Source organism: Phyllobates terribilis, unplaced genomic scaffold (genome assembly GCF_046119375.1).
Source record: "Phyllobates terribilis strain yellow unplaced genomic scaffold, ASM4611937v1 Scaffold_7__3_contigs__length_470593459, whole genome shotgun sequence".
NCBI classification, from domain to species: Eukaryota; Metazoa; Chordata; class Amphibia; order Anura; family Dendrobatidae; genus Phyllobates; species Phyllobates terribilis.
Genome location: NW_027362767.1, coordinates 420,017,629 through 420,042,289, shown reverse-complemented (window position 1 = coordinate 420,042,289; position 24,661 = coordinate 420,017,629). Strand labels below are relative to the sequence as shown.

The window sequence follows — 24,661 nt, the reverse complement described above, 5'->3', positions numbered from 1 at the left end:
AGAAAAGAGGCGAATAGGAAAAACAAGTAGTTTGTTTCACTTGCATCAGATTGATTCCAAAATTAATTTTGTTGGAGAGACTCGTTTTTGGTAAAAGGTCAGATAGCAAGGCTGAAGATCCAATATTCTAAGGTTAATTTAATAAATTAAGTAAGATACCTTTAGGAGTAGATGGCATGGTGGTAGATGTTGAGCGTTCTGTGGTAGTTGGTGGCATAGTTGTAGCTATTGGGTGTTGTGTAGTAGTACTGACTGGCGTTAGAACAAGAAAAAAAGAAAGAAAAAAGTAAAATTATTTTTAAGAAAGAAAACAATGTAATGGTGGTCAGTGGGCAAATTACTGTACATATGTGATGTGGACAGTGACATGTCTAACACAGAACAAGTCAACCTTTGATGCAATCACAACCTTACAAAAATAAATGCACCTATTTAGATTCAGTATTACATATCAATTCTAAAATTGTTAAATAACACTGAGGTACATGTTACTTACGTGGACATTCACACAGTACAAGAGAACATAGATAAATGTAGTTCATTTCTGGGCTGCAGTGTTGAGGAAGGCACCAGCAGTCCTTTCCTATGTTCAGAAGACATGAATATTAATATCATCATCATTCCCTATACAGGGTGGACTTGATCATCTAACTCAGTCAAGGAAGGAGGCGAATAGGAAAGCAGTTTGCTAATTTCACTTGCATTAGGTTGAGTCCAAAATGTATTTTGTTGAAGAGCCTTTTCATTTGGAAAAATGCCATATATAAAGGCAAAAAAACAATACCCTATGGTAAATTTAATAAATTAAGATACCTTTAGGAGTAGATGACATGGTTGTAGTTGTTGGGTGTTCTGTGGTAATAGATGGCATGGTTGTAGTTGTTGGGTGTTCTGTGGTAGTAGATGGCATGGCTGTACTTGTTGTGCGTTCTGTGTTAGTAGATGACATGGTTGTAGTTGTTGGACTTCCTGTAATAGTAAATGGCATGGTTGTAGTTGTTGGGCGTTCTGTGGTACTAGAGGGCATGGTTGTAGTTGTTGGGTGCTCTGTGGTAGCAGATGGCATGGTTGTAGTTGTTGGGCGTTCTGTGGTAGTAGATGGCATGAATGTAGTTGTGCGTTCTATGGTAGTAGGTGGCATGGTCGTAGTTGTTGTGTGTTCTATGGTAGTTGATGGCATGGTTGTAGTTGTTGGGTGTTCTGTGGTAGTAGATGGCATGAATGTAGTTGTGCGTTCTGTGGTAGTAGATGGCATGGTTGTAGTTGTTGTGCCTTCTGTGGTAGTAGATAGTATGCTTGTAGTTGCTGGGTTCGGGGTAGTAGTAATGCCTGAACCCGGAAGAAAAAGAAAAACCAAAAAAGTCCCTTCATCATAACAATGAAAGAGGATAATGTGAGTATAAGCAATGGACACATATCATATTTTATTTGGACAGTGACATATTTAATATAGGGTAAGACAAGTAATTTAGTGTTATTTGAGTCTGATGATACATCTATTACTCACCCAACCCAGTTCCTACTGCAAGTATCCGTGGCTAGCGACGGCAACATTTCCATGATCCTTGTGCCAATCCTCCATCATTTGTTTTCAGTTCCTCCAGAGAGGAGTCCTACAAATTTTACTACTTAGTAGTAAGGCTGATGGTTATACCTTCCAACTGTTCTGTATCCAGCGGGACTGTTCCGAAGTTTGGGAGCTGTCCTCCTGGATGTCATATGTATGTCTGGGCTTCAGATTTTAATGTATCCTCAGGTTAAAGATAGAATTGAATATAATGGTGGAGCAGGGATCCGTATGATCCCTCGTCCACTGTTCAGTATATGTAGAGACTGAAGGCCCTGCCAGCATATTTTAGTCACGAGACATTCTCTGGTCATGTGACAAGGCAGAAAAGATGAGGAGCATGATGCGCACGCAAGGTGTGTGCATGTTTTATTGTAGCAGAGCTGTGTGTGTTGATGTAGCAGAGCTGTGTGAAGTATTGGCCACCATACTGTCTGTGATGAGGTCTTGGGCCATCATACTGTGGTGATAGCTGTGAGGCATTATATTGCATGGGAAGTGCTGTGAAGGCATCATACTGTGTGTGTGTTGGGATGGGGGGGGTCTGCCTGGGAATCTGTATGTGATAGATTGTAATGTGGGAGTATCAGTAATACTGAGGTAAATGCTACTTATGTGGACATTGACACGGAATAAAAGGAACATTGAAAACTGTAGTAGATATCTGGATTGCAATTTTGAGGAAGGCACCAGCACTGTTTCATTGCTTCGTTAAGAAAACATGAAAATTATTTTCATCACTGCTCTTTATACAGGGTGAACAAGATGTGCCAATGCAGAGGAAGGAGGGAAGTTGAAAATGCAGTTAGATCGTTTCGACTGCCTTGGGTTGATTTTTTGAAAAAGTAATTTTGCTGGAGAACCCCTTCCATTGGAAAGAAGCCAGACAGCAAGGCTGAAGAATCAAAACACTCTGATAGGTTTAGTAAGTTGGGTAAAGTACCATTAGTAGTAGGTGTCTTGGTTGGAGTTGTTGGGCGTTGTATAGTAATTCGTGACATGGCTGTAGTTTGGGGATATTGTGTAGTAGTACTGACTGGCCCTGGAACAAAACAAAGCAAAAAAAGGAAAAGGTTAAATTATTCCTAGCAAAGAGTAGAATGTAATGGTGGTCAGTTGGCAGATAGCATGTGTGATGTGGACAGTACCATACTGTAAATCAATCTTTAATGCAAACACAACCCTAGTAATGTCAAAGTGATCTTACTAAGACATTGATGGTAACTCGGTAGTGATCGACAGCCCATTTAATAGCACAGCTTATTATATTCAACTTTATATTCAAAAAAGTTCCAAAAATTATCCCTCTTTGGTATTTGTGATCAAGCAAACTGTTCTGTAGGTGGTGAAATTTTTGAGGGCGTTTTACACAAATCGATTTGCATTTTTGTTTGAATTCACCGGGATCAGCCAATTTCATTAAATTTGACTTGAATTCGTTTCACGTAGAATCGATTCCATCACCTCTAGTGGTCATAATGAATAATGATTTGATTTATATTTCTCTTTTGTTCATTGACTTGCATTTTGTAATTGATAAAAAAAATGATTATCACTTTTACTTTTGAAGCATTCTCACTTTGCAGTATTTTTCCACACCTGCTAATACTTTTGCACAGTACTGGAGAACAATATGTTCAGAACTGGATCAGAGCAGATAATTGCACCTACATCAGTTCAATACAACACATACATTGTAAAATTTAAGCTTAAAATAATGACAGGGTTAAATAATATAGGGGCAAATCTTACTTAAGTGGACATTCGCACAGTATAAGACGACATAGATAACTGTAGTACATTTCTGGGGTGCAGAGTTGAGGAAGGCACCAGCACTGATCATTTCCTATATTCAGAAGACATGAATATTATTTTCATCATCATTCTTTATACAGGGTGGACATGATCTGCCAACTCGGCCAAGAAAGGGGGTAAATAGGAAAAGCAATTAGTTTGTTTCACTTGCATTAGATTGATTCCAAAATTAATTTTGTTGGAGAGACTCTATTTTGGAAAAACGTCAGACAGCAAGGCTAAAGAAGCAATACCCTAAGGTTAATTTAATAAATTAAGTACGATACCTTTAGGAGTAGATGGCATTGCGGTAGATGTTGAGCGTTCTGTGGTAGTTGCTGACTTAGTTGTAGTTATTGGGTGTTGTGTAGTAGTACTGACTGGCGTTAGAACAAGAAAAAAAGAAAGAAAAAAGTAAAATTATTTTTAAGAACGAAAACAATATAATGGTGGTCATTACATATGTGATGTGGACAGTGACATGTCTAACACAGAACAAATCAGCCTTTGATGCAATCACAACCTTACAACAAATAAATGCACCTATTTAGATTCAGTATTACATTTAAATTCTAAAATTGTTAAATGACACTGAGGTAAATCTTACTTACGTGGACATTCACACGGTATAAGAGAACATAGATAACTGTAGTACATTTCTGGGCTGCAGTGTTGAGGAAGGCACCAGCAGTCCTTTCCTATGTTCAGAAGACATGAATATTAATATCATCATCATTCTCTGTGCAGGGTGGACATGATCATCTAACTCGGTCAAGGAAGGAGGTGAATAGGAAAGCAGTTTGCTAATTTCAATTTCAATAGGTTGATTACAAAATGTATTTTGTTGAAGAGCCTTTTCATTTGGAAAAATGCCATATATAAAGGCAAAAAAACAATACCCTATGGTAAATTTAATAAATTAGGATACCTTTAGGAGTAGATGGCATGGTTGTAGATGTTTGGCGTTCTGTGGTAGAAGATGGCATGGCTGTAGTTGTGCGTTCTGTGGTAGTAGATGGCATGGTTGTACTTGTTGTGCGTTCTGTGGTAGTAGGTGTCATGGTTGCAGTTGTTGTGCGTTCTGTGGTTGTAGGTGTCATGGTTGTAGTTGTTGTCCCTTCTGTGGTAGTAGATGGCATGGTTGTAGTTGTTGTGAGTTCTGTGAAAGTAGATGGCATAGTTGTAGTTGTTGTGCGTTCTGTGGTAGTAGATAGTATGCTTGTAGTTGCTGGGTTCGGGGTAGTAGTAATGCCTGAACCCGGAAGAAAAAGAAAAACCAAAAAAGTCCCTTCATCATAATAATGTGAGTATAAGCAATGGACACATAGAATATTTCATTTGAACAGTGACATATTTAATTTTGGGGTAAGACAAGTAATTTAGTGTTATTTGAGTCTGATGATACATCTATTACTAGTGTTAAGCATTCCGATACTGAAATATCGGGTATCGACTGATATTCACGGTATCGGAGTTCCGATACTGAGTTCCGATACTTTTAGAATATCGAATACCGGAATCGTAAGTTCCCATAATGCCTGCGCTCTGCAGTGTCTCTGAAGGATGACAAGCTGGATGGCACCGCTCAGCTGCAATCCAGCCTGTCATCAGAATGCCAACCCAGCGTGAGAGAATTCTCCTGCGCTTGCCGTGAGCACATAGATTAGATAGATAGAAACATGTCAGTCACATATATAAGAAGTACAGTGGCAGTGTTGCTTACTGTACTTGTCATTTAGTGTTAAAGGATTTATTAAAAAAAATAATAGTGTTTTCATGCACCGTCTCTTTAAAAAAGCCGGCCGGCAATTCAGCATCGGTTACCGACAATTTAGAACAGAAAGAATAGAGCATCACACATAGATTGGATACATAGAAACATCTCAGTCACATATATAAAAAGTACAGTGACATTGTTGAATACTGTACTTGTAATTTAGTGTTAAAATAAAGGATTTATTAAAAAAAAAATTGGCGTGGGGTTCCCCGTAATTTTAGTCTCTAGCGGAGGTTAAGCAGATGGCTGGGGCAGATGTTTGAAGCCTGGGAAGGGGGTAATACCCACGGAGCTTCCCAGGCTACTAAAATGAGCCCCCAGCTGGATACCTAGCCTTTACTAGCTATTAAAATGGGGGACCGCTCAAAAAATGATGTGGGGTCCCCCCTATTTTAATAGCTAGCAAAGGCTAGGCAGACAGCTGTGGGCTGATATTAATAGCCCAGGAAGGGTGCCATGACTATTGGCACCCTCCCAGGCTAGAAACACCAACCGTCAGCCACCACAGAAATGGCGCATCCATAGGATGCGCCATTTCTGGCACTTAGCCTCCCTCTTCCCACTGCCCTGTAGCGGTGGCAGTGGGGTAATAGGGCTGGGCTTGATGTCAGCTTATAATGCCAGCTGACATCAAGCCCAGGTTAGTAATGGAGAGGCGTCTATAAGACACCCCCATTACTAACCCCATAGTCAAAGTTAAAAAAAACACAAACACCCAGAATAAAGTCCTTTAATTGAAATAAAGACACAATCCTTTATTGTTCTAAATTAAACCATACTTACCATCACGCCCATTCCAGCTGAAGCCAACGATCTCCTGCAATAAAAGAAAAATAATAAAGCAACCTCATCCTTACCTTTCCATGGTTCCCACGACAGCTTCAGCTCTGCTACATCGAGATGACAGGCTGGACCGCAGCAGAACGCTGCCATCCAGCCTGTCATCCCGCAGACACTGAGAAGCGCAGGCTTGCTTGCGCTGCTCAGCGTCTCTCTGTGACGACATCCAGATGAGCCGAGTTCATGTCCAATGAACTCGGCTCACCTCATGCACGTCACTGACAGCGTGGGAAAATTCTCACGCTGAAGCGCTGATTGCAGGAGAATTTTCCCACGCTGTCAGTGACGTGCAGGAGGTGAGCTGAGTTCATTGGACATGAGCTCACCTCATGCACATCACTGACAGCGTGGGAGAATTCTCCTGCACTGAGCACTTCAGCGTGAGAATTTTCCCACGCTGTCAGTGACGTGCATGAGGTGAGCCGAGTTCATTGGACATGACCTCGGCTCATCTGGATGCCGTCACAGCGAGACAGTGAGGAGCGCAAGCATGCCTGCGCTTCTCAGTGTCTGCGGGATGACAGACTGGATGGCAGCGTTCTGCTGCGGTCCAGCCAGTCATCTCGATGTAGCAGAGCTGAAGCTGTCGTGGGAACCATGGAAAGGTAAGGATGAGGTTGGTTTATTATTTTTCTTTTATTGCAGGAGATCGTTGGCTTCAGCTGGAATGGGTGTGATGGTAAGTATGGTTTAATTTAGAACAATAAAGAATTGTGTCTTTATTTCAATTAAAGGACTTTATTCTGGGTGTTGTGTTTTTTTTAAATACTTTACTAGAAATTCATGGCGGTCATGTCTAATACTGGCGTGACCCCAGGAATTTTGGGCTTGGGGCCAGCTGATAATACCAAGCTGGCCCTAACCCCTTTATTACCCAGTGAGCCACCGCACCAGGGCCCTGGATGAGTTGGGTACAGCGCCAGAAGATGGCGCTTCTATGAACGCGCCATTTTCCTGGGTGGCTGCGGACTGCAATTTGTAGCGGGGGGGGGCCCAGAAAGCTTGGGCCTCCCTGCGCTGCAGATTCCAGCCCCCAGCTGCCTAGTTGTACCTGGCTGGACACAAAAATAGGGCGAACCCCCACGTACTTTTTTTTTAATTATTTCATGAAATTCATGAAATAATTAAGAAAAAAAGGCCTTCCCTATATTGTTGTGTCCGGCCAGGTACAAATAGGCAGCTGGTGGTTGGGGGCAGCCCGTTCCTGCCTGCTGTACCTGGCTGGACACAAATATAGTGCGAAGCCCCACTTCAATTTTTTTTAATTATTTCATGAAATTCATGAAATAATTAAGAAAAAAAGGGCTTCCCTATATTGTTGTGTCCGGCCAGGTACAAATAGGCAGCTGGTGGATGGGGGCAGCCCGTTCCTGCCTGCTGTACCTGGCTGGACACAAATATAGTGCGAAGCCCCACTTAAATTTTTTTAAATTATTTCAGGAAATTCATGAAATAATTGAAAAAAAATTGACGTGGCGCTTCGCACTATATTTGTGTCCAGCCAGGTACAGCAGGCAGGAACGGGCTGCCCCCAACCACCAGCTGCCTATTTGTACCTGGCCGGACACAACAATATAGGGAAGCCCTTTTTTTCTTAATTATTTCATGAAATAATTTAAAGAAAATTGAAGTGGGGCTTCGCCCTGTTTTTGTGTCCAGCCAGGTACAACTAGGCAGCTGGGGGCTGGAATCCGCAGCGCAGGGAGGCCCAAGCTTTCTGGGCCACCCCCGCTGCAAATTGCAGTCCGCAGCCACCCCAGAAAATGGCGCGTTCATAGAAGCGCCATCTTCTGGCGCTGTACCCAACTCATCCAGGGCCCTGATGCGGTGGCTCACTGGGTAATAAAGGGGTTAGGGCCAGCTTGGCATTATCAGCTGGCCCTAAGCCCGAAATTCATGGGGTCACGCCAATATTAGACATGACCACCATGAATTTCTAGTAAAGTATTTAAAAAAAACACAACACCCAGAATAAAGTCCTTTAATTGAAATAAACACACAATTCTTTATTGTTCTAAATTAAACCATACTTACCATCACGCCCATTCCAGCTGAAGCCAACGATCTCCTGAAATAAAAGAAAAATAATAAAGCAACATCATCCTTACCTTTCCATGGTTCCCATGACAGCTTCAGCTCTGCTACATCGAGATGACAGGCTGGACCGCAGCAGAACGCTGCCATCCAGCCTCTCATCCCGCAGACACTGAGAAGCGCAGGCTTGCTTGCGCTCCACAGTGTCTCTCTGTGAGGGCATCCAGATGAGCCGAGTTAATGTCCAATGAACTCGGCTCACCTCATGCACGTCACTGACAGCGTGGGAAAATTCTCCTGCACTCAGCGCTTCAGCGTGGGAGAATTCTCACACTGAAGCGCTGAGTGCAGGAGAATTCTCCCACGCTGTCAGTGACGTGCAGGAGGTGAGCTGAGTTCATTGGACATGAGCTCACCTTATGCACGTCACTGACAGTGTGGGAAAATTCTCCTGCACTCAGCGCTTCAGCGTGGGAGAATTCTCACGCTGAAGCGCTGAGTGCAGGAGAATTCTCCCACGCTGTCAGTGACATGCAGGAGGTGAGCTGAGTTCATTGGACATGAGCTCACCTTATGCACGTCACTGACAGCGTGGGAGAATTCTCCTGCACTCACCGCTTCAGCGTGAGAATTTTCCCACGCTGTCAGTGACGTGCATGAGGTGAGCCGAGTTCATTGGACATGAACTCGGCTCATCTGGATGTCGTCACAGAGAGACGCTGAGCAGCGCAAGCAAGCCTGCGCTTCTCAGTGTCTGCGGGATGAGAGGCTGGATGGCAGCGTTCTGCTGCGGTCCAGCCTGTCATCTCGATGTAGCAGAGCTGAAGCTGTCGTGGGAACCATGGAAAGGTAAGAATGAGGTTGCTTTATTATTTTTCTTTTATTGCAGGAGATCGTTGGCTTCAGCTGGAATGGGCGTGATGGTAAGTATGGTTTAATTTAGAACAATAAAGGATTGTGTCTTTATTTCAATTAAAGGACTTTATTCTGGGTGTTTGTGTTTTTTTTAACTTTGACTATGGGGTTAGTAATGGGGGTGTCTTATAGACGCCTCTCCATTACTAACCTGGGCTTGATGTCAGCTGGCATTTTAAGCTGACATCAACCCCAACCCTATTACCCCCTGCCACCGCACCAGGGCAGCGTGGAAGAGCGAGGCTAAGTGCCAGAATTGGCGCATCCTATGAATGCGCCATTTCTGGGGCGGCTGACGGCTGGTGTTTCTAGCCTGGGAGGGGGCCAATATTCATGGCTCCCTTCCTGGGCTATTAATATCAGCCCCCAGCTGTCTGCCTAGCCTTTGCTAGCTATTAAATTAGGGGGGACCCCACGTCATTTTTTTTGGGGTGTCCCCCATTTTAATAGCTAGTAAAGGCTATGTATTCAGCTGGGGGCTGATATTAGTAGCCTGGGAAGCTCCGTGGGTATTACCCCCTTCCCAGGTTTCAAACATCTGCCCCAGCCGTCTGCTTAACCTCCGCTAGAGCCTAAAATTAAGGGGAACCCCACGCCAATTTTTTTAATAATAAATCCTTTATTTTAATACTAAATGACAAGTACAGTAACCAATACTATCACTGTACTTCATATATATGTGACTGACATGTTTCTATCTATCTAATCTATGTGTGAAGCTCTATTCTGTCTGTTATAAATTGTCGGGTACCGCTGCTGAATTGCCGGCCGGCTTTTTTAAAGAGACGGTGCATGAAAACACTATTATTTTATTTGATAAATCCTTTACGCTAAATGACAAGTACAGTAAGCAACACTGTCACTGTACTTCGTATATATGTGGCTGACATGTTTATATCTATCTAATCTATGTGTGAAGCTCTATTCTTTCGGTTCTAAATTGTCGGGTACCGGTGTATGCCGCTGCTGAATTGCCGGCTTTTCATGTTTCACTGTTGGCACTGTTCCCATCGATTTGGGCAATCACTGTAATGCCACAACCACCATGGCTGTGGCATTACAGTGAGTGGCAGACAATCCCTGCATGATTCGTGCTCTAAATAGCGCCAGACATGCAGGACACGCTTTTGGTGCACGAACAGTTATCGAACATAACCTCGAACAGCCGAATTTTTTGCAAATCGTTCGGGTTCGTCGAACAACTCGAACACCGCCCAAAACAGCTCGAATTTGAGATTGGCGAACAGTTCTAGTCGAACACCGCTCATCTCTAATGATGACAGCTATGAGGCATTATATTGCATGGGAAGTGCTGTGAAGGCATCATACTGTGTGTATGTTGGGATGGGGGGTGGTCTGCCTGGGAATCTGTATGTGATAGATTGTAATGTGGGAGTATCAGTAAGACTGAGGTAAATGCTACTTATTAGTGTTGAGCCACCCCCGTAGTGTTCGAGTTCGGTTCGGTTCGTCGAACACCCGTGTGTTCGCCGAACTGTTCGTCGAACTGTTCGTCGAACACCTTCGAACACCGTTAAAACCAATGGCAGGCAAACAAAAACACATAGAAACACATAGAAAACACCTTCAAAGGTGTCCAAAAGCTGACAAACTGCTCAGAAGACACAACTAACACATGGAAAAGTGACAAGTACATATAGTCATGCGAAAAGAAAAGAGGTGGAGGAGTAAAAGGAGGGGGAGACACAGATATAGGCATGTCATGCCCTTCTAAAATCCAAAAAGTGAGAAGCCGAGACGGCCAGTCCGCTCCTGCCCGTGCCACCTCCGTGTCGCCGGGTTTGTGCCAGAGCCGCGGTGAACCCTGACGGCCAGCCCCCCTCTCCCAATACTGGTGCCTGTCCGCTGGTGGGTCGAGAGAGCCCCCCTGTGGTGGAGGCAGCTCTAAGCTTTTTAATTTAAATTGTCCCTCTAATTTGAATGAATACACTTTAAATCCATTTACAAGGATCTATTGGAGGGCAAGTCTCATGCCAGCAGCCGCGTAATTCCAGCTCCAGTAGCGTCCACTAAAGCTGCTGCAGTTAAAAAGCTTTTATAAGGATCGAGCTCGGCTGTCCACCGCAAGGCATCCTACTGCCAGTCCCAGCCCCTATGCCTTGGGGTGCCTCCTGATGCTCTTCACTAAGTATCCCGTGGTCCCGAAGCATTTCCTTTGAAAAAATTAAGTGTCCAAACTACAGGTGGTGTAGCTTGCTTAACAGCCGGGATAATCCGCTGACTAGCAGACACTGCTACTAGGCACAAAGTATTTCCTGGGCTAGATGCAGTTAAAAATTTGTAAGTAGATACTCTCGTTGGATGCTGAGAAAGCATTCCATAGAGTCTCCTGGCACGCCATATATGATTCTCTTAAAAAGCTTGGGGTAGGGGTCTAGGGGACCCTTTTATAGCCAAAATCACGGCCCTGTATCACAATACGTCACCTAGGCTGAAGATAAATGGAACTGTAGCACCGAGGGCTCGGTTGCTACAGACGTATTGCACCTCACCCAGAGGTGTGATATCTCACTCTCAGATAAGGATGGAGTGTGGATCAGGACCCGACACCTGCATGCATTACACCACATTGCCGTGGGGCAGGGCGACCAATATGCCCCTGAGATGGGCACGACAGTCCCTGTCCCTGGCTGGAGTGGGGGGAGGGAACACTGAGGAAGGGGAACCCTGCAGTGCAGGAGCAGGGAGGAAGCAGTTCCTGGGTGCATTGAGAAGGGAGTATAAAAGGTGGGCACCATCTTAGTTCAGTGCAGAGAAGTCTGAGCAGAAGTGGCAGGGAGCAGGGGCTCTGCATGAGCTCTGCTCCGGAGGCGGGCCTAGTAACAGAGGCCCAGGCCTGCAAGAGGGAGAAGGAAGGAAGAGGAGCGGAGAATGCTCCAGGAACGAGGAATGAAGGGATCCCAGGGGTGCGGACGGGCGAGTCGCCACCGCACGCCCGAATCCACCTGCGTGGAGGGGTCAGGCCAAAGGGGGAGACCGGTCCCCGAACTAGTGGAGGCAGGAAACGACCCTCAGCTAGAAACCGGAGGCTCTGACATTTTATGTGGCGCAGCCCCTTGCTCCACCCGTTAGGAAGGCACCACATAGGGTCAGGGAAACTGGCGCCAAGTTTACCAAGAGGAGGCCCGAGGCAGCCGGACAGAAGTGTTGGTAAGAAAGGCCAGACAAAGGACACACAAAGGGGGTCCTGTGAAGCGCTCCAAAGTTATCTGGGAGTTGTCTGAGCCCCTCACCTGGTGAGCACAGTACGACGTGGGCAGCCGTTACCTGCAGACGTGGTCTGGATAATAAGAACTGTGAGTAAAGGCCCTGAACTGCATCACTGACTCCGTGTCGTTACTGCTGCTGCCCTGCACCATCACCCCCATCCTCCGCATACACTGCCCTGAGGCTATACTCCTCCCGTGGGGAGTTATGCTACGCTCTGCTGCACCCACAACACCAGCCTTAGCGGTCTGCCCTGTAGCGGCGGTTCACTCTGACCACAATCCACGGGTGGCGTAGTCAGACATTTAAACATCAAAACCACATAAATAGTTCCGCCACTGGTTTGACCGCCCTGAGCCACGGAACCGGATCGCCGCCACGAAGACTACAACCACCAGCATCCACCAAAAAGGGTCCGGCTCCGGGTGTCCCAAGGCCCAGGGGGTGCGTCAGAACATTTTCATCACCTTTCACAATCACCAATGGGACAAGGCAGGGATGTCCTCTGTCCCCTCTCTTATACATCCTAGTGACGGAGCACCTGCTCTCATCAATTCGCCATAACCCCAATATTAGGTGGATTGAGGTGGGAGGCACCGAGTACAAGTGCTCTCTATTTGCTGATGATGTCCTAGTATATATCACTCAATCACATATATCCATCCCAGCTGTTATGGCTGAAATAGATCACTTTGTTACATGGTAAAATTTTAAAATCAATGCAGCGAAGTCTGAGGCCCTCGATGTCTCCCTCCCTAAATCCATATAGGATTCCATCCAGTCCAACTTTCCCTTTGCCTGGCCCTCACAGGGTATCAAATACTTAGGAATTCCTATTCATAGAGACCTCTCCCATCTATGTTATCTTAATTTTGGGCCCTTTATTGAACAATTCCATACAGACCACGGTTGGCAAGTTAGAACTGTAAGATTCTCTACGTGAACCACTGGTGTTTTGTGGAAAAGCACATGTACACCGCGTTCCAAATTATTATGCAAAAAGTGTTTAGGAGTGATAAGGGAAGAATTTGTTTGTTTGTCAGTTAAACTCATTGATGGTGATGTGTGTCAGGGCTCTTTATATCACTGTAAGCAATTGCAGACACCTGTGCTAATTAGTTTGGCAGGTGTGTCCAATGAAAGGCAAGACTACTTAAGAAGGCTCTCTCAAATTATTAAGCAGCCTACATTTTCTGCCAAAATGGGAAAGAAAAAGGATGTGTCGGCTGCTGAGAAGCAACAAATTGTGGAGTGTTTAGGTCAAGGCATGACTACAATCAACATTGTGCGATGATCAGGATGAAGTGTCTTGGCAATCAAGAAGTATGTAGCTGATTCACAGTACACACGTGTGCGTGCTGATAAGGGCAAATTGAGGACTCTTTCCTACAGGCAATTACGTCAGGTTGAAAGAGCAGCGGCAAAAAAGCCTTGTCATAGCAGCAGACAAGTTTTTGAAGCTGCTTGTGCCTCCAACGTCCCCCGAACAACAAGATGCAGGGTCCTTCAGAGGTTTGCAGCTGTGCATACGCCATCCTGTCGACCTCCTCTGTCCACTTCACACAAGCAGAAACGGCTCCAGTGGGCCAAACATTACATGAAGACTGATTTCAAAACTGTTTTGTTCACGGATGAGTGCCGTGCAGCGCTCGATGGTCCAGATGAATGGAGTGGAGGATGGCTGGTTGATGGACACCCCACGCAAACACGGCTACATCGCCAACAAGGAGGAGGTGGAGTAATGTTTTGGGCTGGAATCATGGGGAGAGAGATTGTCGGCCCCTTTAGGATCCCTGAAGGCGCTAAAGATGAACTCCATAATGTATGTGGATTTTCTCAAACAGCACTTCCTGCCATGGTTCAAGAAGAAGAACCGTGTATTTCACAGCAAGATCATTTTTCTGCATGATACTGCACCATCTCATGCTGCACATAAAACATCTGCATCTCTGGCTGATATGGGCATAAAAGGGGACAAACTTATGGTGTGACCCCCATGCTCCCCTGACCTCTACCCCATTCAGAACCTTTGGAGCATCATTAAAAGGAGTGTCTATGATGGCGGGAGGCAGTTCACATCTAAGCAACAGCTCTGGGAGGGTATTCTGTCCTCATGCAAAACAATTGAAGCAGAAACCATCCAAAACCTGACAAATTCAATGGACGAGAGAGTTCAGAAGCTCCTTTCGAACAAGGGGTCCTATGTGAAAATGTAACATCACCTAGAATAAAGTTTTGAGTTGAAAACTGTTTGATTTCAGTTTCTAACAACCTGCTAATGCTTATAATTTCAAAAATGACCATTTTTTTGGTCTTTATTAAAATGAAAAGGTTGATCGAAAAGTTTGGGGGATCTAAGAGTGTGGCAACCCAGTAGTCATGATTACTTCGAATTCTGACAATATGAGGGTCATGCTGCAGGTAGTGCAGCAAGAAGGCACTTATGTGTCTTGCGCATCTCGGAGCCCCAAAATTATTTTCCGGGCTAGATGCAGCTAAAAATTATTTTTAATTTTAAATCTGGTGAAGCTTATTATAGATGGCCTAATAGGATCAGTGCTGCACACTGCTACAAAGCCCAAATTATTTTCCAGTCAAGATACAGATAAACATGATTAGTAATTTGAAAGCTTAAAATGGTTGGTAGGGTGATTTTAACCAATCATCAAGCTTTTACTCTCCCCAGGATGACACAGGGGTAGAAAAGTCGTTTCGGATCCATGATTTGTTCATCTTTATGAACGTGAGTCTGTCTACATTATCAGTGGAGAGCCGCGTGCGCTTATCTGTCAGCACACCACCAGCAGCGCTGAACACACGTTCAGACAGAATGCTGGCTGCGGGGCATGACAAGATCTCCAAGGCGTAAGTGGCTAGCTCCGGCCATTTATCCAGATTGGAAGCCCAAAAAGAGCAAGGGTCCAGTGACACAGTCGTGGCTTCAATGTTTACTTGGAGATACTCCTGTACCATCGTCTCTAGGCGTTGACTATGTGTCAGACTTCTTGTCTCCTGTGGCCTTGCAAAGGATGGGCTAAAAAAGTGGTGAAATGATTCCGCAAAATTGATGTTACCAGCAGATACTGTGGTTCTGTTACGGTTTGAGTGCTGAACACTTGACGGTCCCACGGTTGGCAAGTTGGAACTGTGAGATTCACTACGTGCACCACTGGTATTTTGTGGAAAAGCACATGTAAGATTCTGCAACAGTCTCTGCTGATACTCCTGCATGCGTGCATCCCTTTCTATGGCAGGAATAATTTCTGCAAATTTACTTTTGTACCGGGGATCTAACAGTGTGGCAACCCAGTAGTCAGGATTATTTCTAATTCTCACAATTCGAGGGTCATGTTGCAGGTAGTGCAGCAAGAAGGCACTCATGTGTGTTGCGCATCCAGGAGCACCAAGTCCCTGTTGTGTTGGTGGCGAGGTAACAATCATGCTTCCTTCCTCTGTCCTCTCCCCCCAACCTCGCACAACAGAAATGTGATCAAGGTCTCCCTCATCTGATGAGTCTTCCATCAGTTCGTCCTCCACTTCTTCCTGGGCTCCTGCACCTTCCTCACTAGTTTGGCTGCTACCATGCGCCCTGGTAAAATCATCTCCCCCACCCTCACATGCCTGCCGCCCTGGTGCTGCCGACCGTCTGGACCTTGCAGATGTTAGCCCTTCCGCATACAACTCCTCCTCCTCTACTTCCTCCACCTCCTCTTGTGCCACAACCTGACTCCGAATTCTGTTTAACATGTGCTCCAGCATGTAAATCACCGGAATAGTCATGCTGATAATGGCATCGTCAGCACTAAACATCTTCGTCGCCATTTCAAAACTGTGCAGAAGGGTGCATAGGTCCCTGATCTGAGACCACTCCTCCAGCGTGATTTGCCCCACCTCTGAATCTCGTTGGCCCAGGCTATACGTCAGAACGTATTGCACCAGGGCTTGTTGGTGCTGCCACAGTCGCTGCAACATGTGCAGAGTTGAATTCCACCGGGTAGGCACATCGCATTTCAGCCGGTGAAGTGGCAGGCCCAACGACTTCTGTAGAGATGTAAGTCGCTGAGCTGCGGGATGCGAACGGCGGAATTGAGCACACAGCGACCGTGCCCTCTGCAGAAGGCCATCTAGTCTGGGATAGTGGGCTAAAAATTGCTGGACAACCAGGTTCAACACGTGAGCCATACAAGGCACGTGTGTGACATTGCCCCGGCGAAGGGCCGCACCCAGGTTTGCAGCATTGTCGCACACGGCCTTCCCTGGTTTCAGGTCCAGTGGAGACAACCATTCATGAAATTGGTTCTCCAGAGCTGACCACAACTCCTCAGCTGTGTGACTCACATTTCCCAGACATTTCAATGTAAAAACCGCCTGATGACATTGAGCCCTACTGCCAGCATAGTAAGGAGGTGTGCAGGATCCCTTCTGCGCAGTTAGAAAGCTTGTGGCATGACCAGACAGGCTTTGGGTGCAGGTGGAAGACCGAGAGGAGGTTGAGGAGGCAGAAGCAGTGGAGGAAAAATGACATAAAGAGGATTGACGCACAACTCGTGGGGACGGCAAGACTTGGACAGCAGCCCCTTGTCCTGCTGTCACCATAGTTACCCAGTGCCCAGTCAGCGACATGTAACGCCCCTGTCCATGCCTACTCGTCCAAGTGTCTGTGGTGAAATGCACCCTGTCACACACAGAGTTTCTCAAAGAAGCAGTGATGTTGTGTGCGACATGCTGGTGGAGCGCAGGCACACCTTTCTTTGAGAAGTAGTGCCGACTGGGCATCTGGTACTGGGGCACTGCGACGGACATAAGGTCTCGAAAATCCTCTGTGTCCACCAGGCGGAAAGGCAGCATTTCTGTAGCCAAGAGCTTGCAGATGGTGAAATTCAACCTCTTAGCTTTCTCATGGCTAGGAGGAAATGGTCTTTTACTTGTCCACATCTGAGGGACCGAGGGCTGGCTATTGTGCTTAGACGGGGTTGATAAGGGTGTCCCCGGCAAACTGCCGGTCTGTGAGGAAGATGCAGGCGGACATGTTAGGTTGCCTTGATCCAAAGGTGGTGCTATCGATGTCGGACAGCGCTCAAGACCAGCTGGTGTTACCACCTCCAAAGAAAATGATGACCTGCCAATCACGCTGGCTGTTGCGGGTAAAGAGGTGGCAGGTCTGCGCCCCAAAACAGGTGTGACTGCTGTCCCCCCAGTCACAGAGGATGAAGAGGCCGCGGATGCACAAGATATGGCAGACGGTGGTTGGCCCAGGGCCGGCTAGACCGCATTGTAGCACACTGAGCTTCCCACTGCAACTTATGCTTCATGTCCATGTGCCGGTTCATGCATGAAGTACTCAAACTATGTATTTTTTGGCCTCTACTTAGCTTTTGCTGACAAATGTTACAGATAACACGAGTTGGGTCATCTTTATCGATCTGAAAAAATGCCCAGGCTATGCAAGGCTTAGCACCCATGCGACCTGAAGAGCCACCACGACTTGTGGTGAGAGGCAGAGTTGTGTTTGAGGATGCAGTTGTTGACGTGCTTCCAGTACTACGTCTCTGTCCAGGAAGGCGCAACCTGACCTCGTCGTCACTAGCATCTTCCTCCACCTCCTCTGCTGACCTCATCTCTTGGCTGACTGTGGGTTGACAGTAAGTGGGATCTCCGACCTCATCATCATCACCCTGTGCGTTATCACACCCGTCGTCCTCAGAGCCAACCTGTTCCTGCCCTGACAAAAAACTAAAGTTGTCGCTCCAATCAGGTATTTGAGTCTTATCATCGTCTTCCTCATTGTCTCCACCAACAGGAGTTACAGTTTGGGAATGAGGGTCTACATTATGGTCAGAACCTTCTGCGTCTGGTCCTGGATCCGACTCATAAAGATTCTGGGCATCAGTGCAGATCATTTCCTCGTCTGGATTCACAGAAGCGCTGGAGTCGACCTCTGATTCCCAGGCTATAGTATGAGTAAACAGCTCTGCAGACTCAACCATCTGTTCTACCTCATACTCAGACGGGCAGCTGGAGATTTGGGAGCTGTGAGGAAGCAAGTGCGATTTGGGTGACACCTTTGAGGACTGGAGTATTTGTAATGTTGAAGTTGATGTGGAGGAGAGCCCACTTAAAGGAGCACTTGATATCCGTTGAAGCACCTGCTGTTTTTGTGCCTCATCTGGAATTTGTAGCGATTGGCGTGGCCGTAAGAAAGGGATCTTATCACATTGTCCGCTAAAAGAAGTAGACATTTTAGTTTGGCTGGAAGATGGTCTTTCTTCTGCACCTACCCCACGGACACAACCTTTTTTCCCCTTCCCAACACGCCTATTCCCCTTTCCACCAGCAGCAGGCCTTTTTCCACTCATTTTGGTGGTTAACTAATTCACAACTCTGGAGTTGTTTGCACAAAAAAACAATGGATGGTAACCGAGCAGAGCTGAGTGGCCAAACTGTGGTATTAGGCCAAAACTATTGGCTGGGTTAGATGCAGAAAAAAATTATTTTTAATTTGCAACCTGATGGAGGTCAGTATAGATGGACTAATAGACCAAGTCCCACACACCGCTAGAAGCCCAAATATTTTTTCAGAGCTAGATGCAGAAAATTTTTTTATTCAATTTGCAACCTGATGGAGGTCAGTATAGATGGACTAATAGACCAAGTCCCACACACTGCTAGAAGCCCAAATATTTTTTCAGAGCTAGATGCAGAAAAAAATTATTTTTAATTTGCAACCTGATGGAGGTCAGTATAGATGGACTAATAGACCAAGTCCCACACACCGCTAGAAGCCCAAATATTTTTTCAGAGCTAGATGCCGAAAAAAATTATATTCAATTTGCAACCTGCTGGAGGTCAGTATAGAAGGACTAATAGAACAAGTCCCACACACTGCTAGAAGCCCAAATACTTTTTCAGAGCTAAATGAAGAAAAAAATTATTTTTAAATTGCAACCTGATGGAGGTCAGTATAGATAGACTAATAGACCAAGTCCCACACACTGCTAGAAGCCCAAATATTTTTTCAGAGCTAGATGCAGAAAAAAATTATTTTTAATTTGCAACCTGATGGAGGTCAGTATAGATGGACTAATAGACCAAGTCCCACACACTGCTAGAAGCCCAAATATTTTTTCAGAGCTAGATGCAGAAAAAATTATTTTTAATTTGCAACCTGATGGAGGTCAGTATAGATGGACTAATAGACCAAGTCCCACACACTGCTAGAAGCCCAAATATTTTTTCAGAGCTAGATGCAGAAAAAAATTATTTTTAATTTGCAACCTGATGGAGGTCAGTATAGATGGACTAATAGAACAAGTCCCACACGCTGCTAGAAGCCCAAATATTTTTTCAGAGATAAATGAAGAAAAAAATTATTTTTAATTTGCAACCTGATGGAGGTCAGTATAGATGGACTAATAGACCAAGTCCCACACACTGCTAGAAGCCCAAATATTTTTTCAGAGCTAGATGCAGAAAAAAATTATTTTTAATTTGCAACCTGATGGAGGTCAGTATAGATGGACTAATAGACCAAGTCCCACACACTGCTAGAAGCCCAAATATTTTTTCAGAGCTAGATGCAGAAAAAAATTATATTCAGTTTGCAACCTGATGGAGGTCAGTATAGATGGACTAATAGACCAAGTCCCACACACTGCTAGAAGCCCAAATATTTTTTCAGAGCTAGATGCAGAAAAAAATTATATTCAGTTTGCAACCTGATGGAGGTCAGTATAGATGGACTAATAGAATGATGCTATGCCCAAAAGATTTTACTTCACTAGGTGCAGTAAAAAAATTGGTATTCTATACACAGGTGGTATATCTTGCAACACAGATAGGCTACTCCACTGACTAACACACTCTGCAATAGGCCAAAAAGGATTAGCTTTGCTAGATTCAGCCAAATGCTGTGAAAAAAACTTGCACAGCACTGGCACAGACCTGCCTGGCAAAAACTGATAGGAACTGATGTAACCTAGTCCTGAAAAGGACTCCAATTACAATTAGTCTTTACTCCCACAATCGATCTATTTAAGAGCACAGACCTGCCTGATAAAAGTCGTAGGAAATGCTGTAACCTAGTCCTTAAAAGGACTGCAATCACAACTATTCCCTACTCCCAAGCTATCTGTATATTTGTGCGAAAATTGGCTTGAAATTAACAAGGTATAGCGCACACAGCAACAGCGGTGCCGTCTAACACGCAGCTGCAGCAGTGAGAAAATGGTGGCGACGGGGAAAATGGCTTGGTCTTATAGGGCAAGGACATGTGACATACACTGCCAATCACACATGCCCTTGCTTGTGTGAAAAAAAGCACTTCGCTCCGTGTGTGCGCTGCTGATAGGCTGACAGATTGCACCTCCCCACTGCAAATGCGGGAAAGAGAAAAAAAAATGGAGATCTTCATTATTCCTGCAGAGATCCATCCCCTGCCCCTCCCCCCGCCCCGCTGTACACTCAAACTGCGTATTAACATTAATTTTCATCATTACTGAGAAAAAATCCAGTTATGATTTTGGTGCACGAACAGTTATCGAACATAACCTCGAACAGCCGAATTTTTCTCAAATTGTTCGTGTTCGCCGACCGGCTCGAACACCGCCCAAAACAGCTCGAATTTGAGATTGGCGAACAGTTCGAGTAGAACAACGCTCATCTCTACTACTTATGTGGACATTGACACAGAATAAAAGGACATAGAAAACTATTGTACATATCTGGATTGCAATTTTGAGGAAGGCACCAGCATTATTTCATTGCTTTGTTAAGAAAACATGAATATTATTTTCATCACTGCTCTTTATACAGGGTGAACAAGATGTGCCAATGCAAAGGAAGGAGGGAAGTTGAAAATGTAGTTAGATAGTTTAGACTGCCTTGGGTTGATTTTTGGAAAAAGTAATTTTGGTGGAGAACCCCTTCCATTGGAAAGAAGCCAGACAGCGAAGCTGAAGAATCAAAACCCTCTGATAGGTTTAGTAAGTTGGGTAAAGTACCATTAGTAGTAGGTATCTTGGTTGGAGTTGTTGGGCGTTGTGTAGTAATTCGTGGCATGGCTGTAGTTGGGGGATATTGTGTAATAGTACTGACTGGCCCTGGAATAAAACAAAGCAAAAAAAAAAATAATAATAATTTAAATTATTCCTAGCAAAGAGTCAAATGTAATGGTGGTCAGTTAGCAGAGAGCATGTGTGATGTGGAAAGTAACATACTGTAAATCAATCTTTAATGCAAACACAACCCTAGTAATGTCAAAGTGATCTTACTAAGACATTGACGGTAACTCGGTAGTGATCGACAGCCCATTTAATAGCACAGCTTACTACAGACTTTTCATGTTTTTTAAAATCAAAAAAGTTCCAAAAATTATCTCTCTTTGGCATTTGCAATCAATCAAACTGTTCTGAGTAAACCACAGACTTAAACTGACAGTGTCATTGTCAAAGGTAACATTATCCTGCTGAGATGAAGATGAGTGATGTTGTAAATTCCATAATGCTCTCCGCTTCTTCCCCACTAATATGCTTGCCAAACAAAAAGGAGGCCTAATGTAGCTTATGTTTAGTAGGACTACTGCCTGGACAGCAGCTTCTGTCAGTGATAGTGATGATGCTTTGCTGCCTCTAGTGGCTCATACATTCTTAGCCACTGTATTTTTTTTCTTTTATTCCACCATGTTCAATGCCATAACCAATTTCTCTTTTATTATATATTTTGTATAACGCTATAATTAACTTTTTACTATCTTTTCAATCCCATTTATTCAAACCTTACCAAAAAGGACGTAATAAGAAATAAGAGATAGGTAGGTACACATAAATATAGCAAAATGTGGCAGCAGTCCTCAGTATATGTGTGGCATGTACAGTCATCAAATTGGACTAGGAAAATAGGTGTGCAAAATTAGACAAGCACAATTAAATGGATAGATTTCTTTACATTTTTTCTTTTATGTTTTCAAGAAAATTCAGCTTTATTTCTAATAATGACAAAATAAGAACTGCCAGGTAAGTACACATCCAAATAACAGTATCTGCAACAGTGTGTAGTATCATAGGTGTGTCATTTAAAAATGTTAAATTTGTCTAGCAAAACAGATATGCAAAATATATATATAATTGATTGCAACATGCCTACTTTGTGGGGTACACAGTCACAATTCAATATCTGGATTTTAGAGAATATTCTTTTGTATTTAAAAAAAAACAAGTATTTTTCCTTCACAAGAAAAATTGCAAAAGAAATGTAAAAATTCAGAACAGTCACTTGTGAGCAGACACACTGTGCGACACTGAATTCACATTTTTTTACTGTAAAAAATGTTGTGCTGACCTGCTTATTAATTCTAGTACATTAAACAGAATCTGTCACTAGTTTTTGCTACATGATTTGAAAGCAGCATGGAAAAGGGGAAAATATTCTTGTAATCATTACTTACTGGCTGCTTGCTGCAGTTAAGATAAAATCACTGTCGGTCAGTGCTAGGGTGGGGTTATACGCAGCTCATGAATATAGAAGATCACATGGCAGCAGGTTTACTAGTTCTTTAGGAACAATCATGTGCTGATAAAAAAGTAATATTTTCAAAGCAACAGCAAGCATCCCATTAAATGATACGGCACTGGGATCAGGGTTGTTGCTCCTACATCATTCTGCTCTAAAATTACGTAGCAAAATCTTGCTGACAGATTATTTTTAAAAATGAAAAATAAGTTTAATTCTAATACAAAAGCAGCAGGACAGATGCCAGTTACACCTCTCCTTTCTCTCTCTCCCTAAATCAACTGAATTTCTGGATTTTTCGAAGACTAAGGCTATGGTCACACAAAGAATGATTCTCTCCTCCAAGAGAATCAGATCCATTCTGTAAATGACACACTCTGTTGGAGTTTGATCAGTGTCAGTTTACTGTGATCCGATTCTCTCGCATGAGAGAATCGTATCACAAATGTGGAGAAGACAAAGAACTTAATGTCTCCATCTTCTCCATTATCTGTGCCTGCGTAAATCAGGTTGTACTCTGACATTTGAGGGCAATCCAATGTTTTACATGCACCCATAAACTTGAATGGATGCACTTAGTCCGATTTGCAAAGCCACTCGCAGCATGCATTCCCTGCTTCAGCTTTTACATTGGCTATGATAATCTCTCCTAATTGGCTGCGCTGTTCTTTGTGATGTAATGCCGGCAAGCTATTATGCTGAAGCCCATGTGGTCGTGCCTGAAGTCATGTCAGCCTTCCGTGATTGATGTAGGTGGCGAACATTTTTGGGCGTTTCATGCCAATCGATTTGCAGTTTTGTTTGAATTCACCGGGACCAAACAATTTCATAAAATTTGACTCGTTTCATGTAGAATCGATTCCATCACCTCTAGTGGTCACAACGAATAATGATTTGATTTATATTTCTCTTTTGTTCATTAATTTGCATCCTGTTAATTGATAACATGAACGATTATCACTTTTATTTTTGAAGCGTTCTCACTTTGCAGCCTTTTTTTCCACACCTGCCTATAATTTTACACAGTAGCGGAGAACAATAAATACAGAACTGGATCAGAGCCGATAATTGCACCTACATCGATTCAATACTACACATACATTGTAAAATTCTGGCTTCAAAAAGATCACAGGGTTAAATAATATTGTGGCAAATCTTACTCACGTGGACATTCACAGGGTATAAGACGACATAGATAACTGTAGTACATATCAGGGCTGCAGTGTTGAGGAAGGCACCAGCAGTCCTTTCCTATGTTCAGATGACATGATTATTATCATCATCATTCTTTATACAGGATGGACATGACAATAGGAAAAGCAGGCTGCTAGTTTCTGTTGTATTAGATTGATTCCAAAATTAATTTTGTTGGAGAGACTCTTCAATTTGAAAGATGCCAGATATCAATGCTGAAGAACCAATACCCTATGGGAAGTTTAATAAATTGAGCAACATACCTTCAGAAGTTGATGGCATTGTTGTAGTTGTTTGGCTTTCTGTTGTAGTTGACGGCATTGTTGTAGTTGTTTGGCTCTGTGTAGTTTTAATACCTAAACCCCCAAAAAATAATCCCAAAAACAAACAAAAAAGTTATTTCACTCCAATTAAAGATTTGTATGTAAGTATGTGTATGCGCATGTGCTCTGTGTATGCATGTATCTGCTCTGTGCATTCATATTTGTGTGTGTATGTGCTCTGTGTATACATCTGTGTGTAAATGTGTGTAACATGCATTGTGTATATGTTTGTGCAACATACAATGTTTGTGTCACATACAGTGTGTGTGTATGTATCATCCGCATTTATAAATACCGGTAACCCAGATGAGAGTTCAAAGTTGTAAACGTCGCCCCAACGAACGAGCAAAATGTTGAACATTCATTGGTTGAATGGATTCATTACTAGTGTTGAGCCACCCCCGTAGTGTTCGGGTTCGGTTCGGTTCGTCGAACACCGGGATGTTCGAGGAACTGTTCGTCGAACTGTTCGTCGAACACCTT

At 44.0% G+C, this 24,661-nt stretch overlaps 1 protein-coding gene across 1 annotated transcript in view; it reads right to left on the bottom strand.

The window, feature by feature from the left end:
- LOC141155584 (uncharacterized) overlaps positions 1-24,661 on the bottom strand; it is a 98,526-nt gene that overhangs the window by 7,666 nt on the left and 66,199 nt on the right. Inside the window, exons 6-14 of the mRNA XM_073642455.1 lie at positions 24,119-24,211; positions 21,155-21,253; positions 4,290-4,613; positions 3,973-4,059; positions 3,649-3,741; positions 2,511-2,609; positions 814-969; positions 497-583; positions 160-252 (exon numbers count right to left, since the gene is read on the bottom strand). Of these exons, the coding sequence (XP_073498556.1) occupies positions 160-252; positions 497-583; positions 814-969; positions 2,511-2,609; positions 3,649-3,741; positions 3,973-4,059; positions 4,290-4,613; positions 21,155-21,253; positions 24,119-24,211 (1,131 nt within the window). The remainder of the gene's footprint in view (positions 1-159; positions 253-496; positions 584-813; positions 970-2,510; positions 2,610-3,648; positions 3,742-3,972; positions 4,060-4,289; positions 4,614-21,154; positions 21,254-24,118; positions 24,212-24,661) is intronic.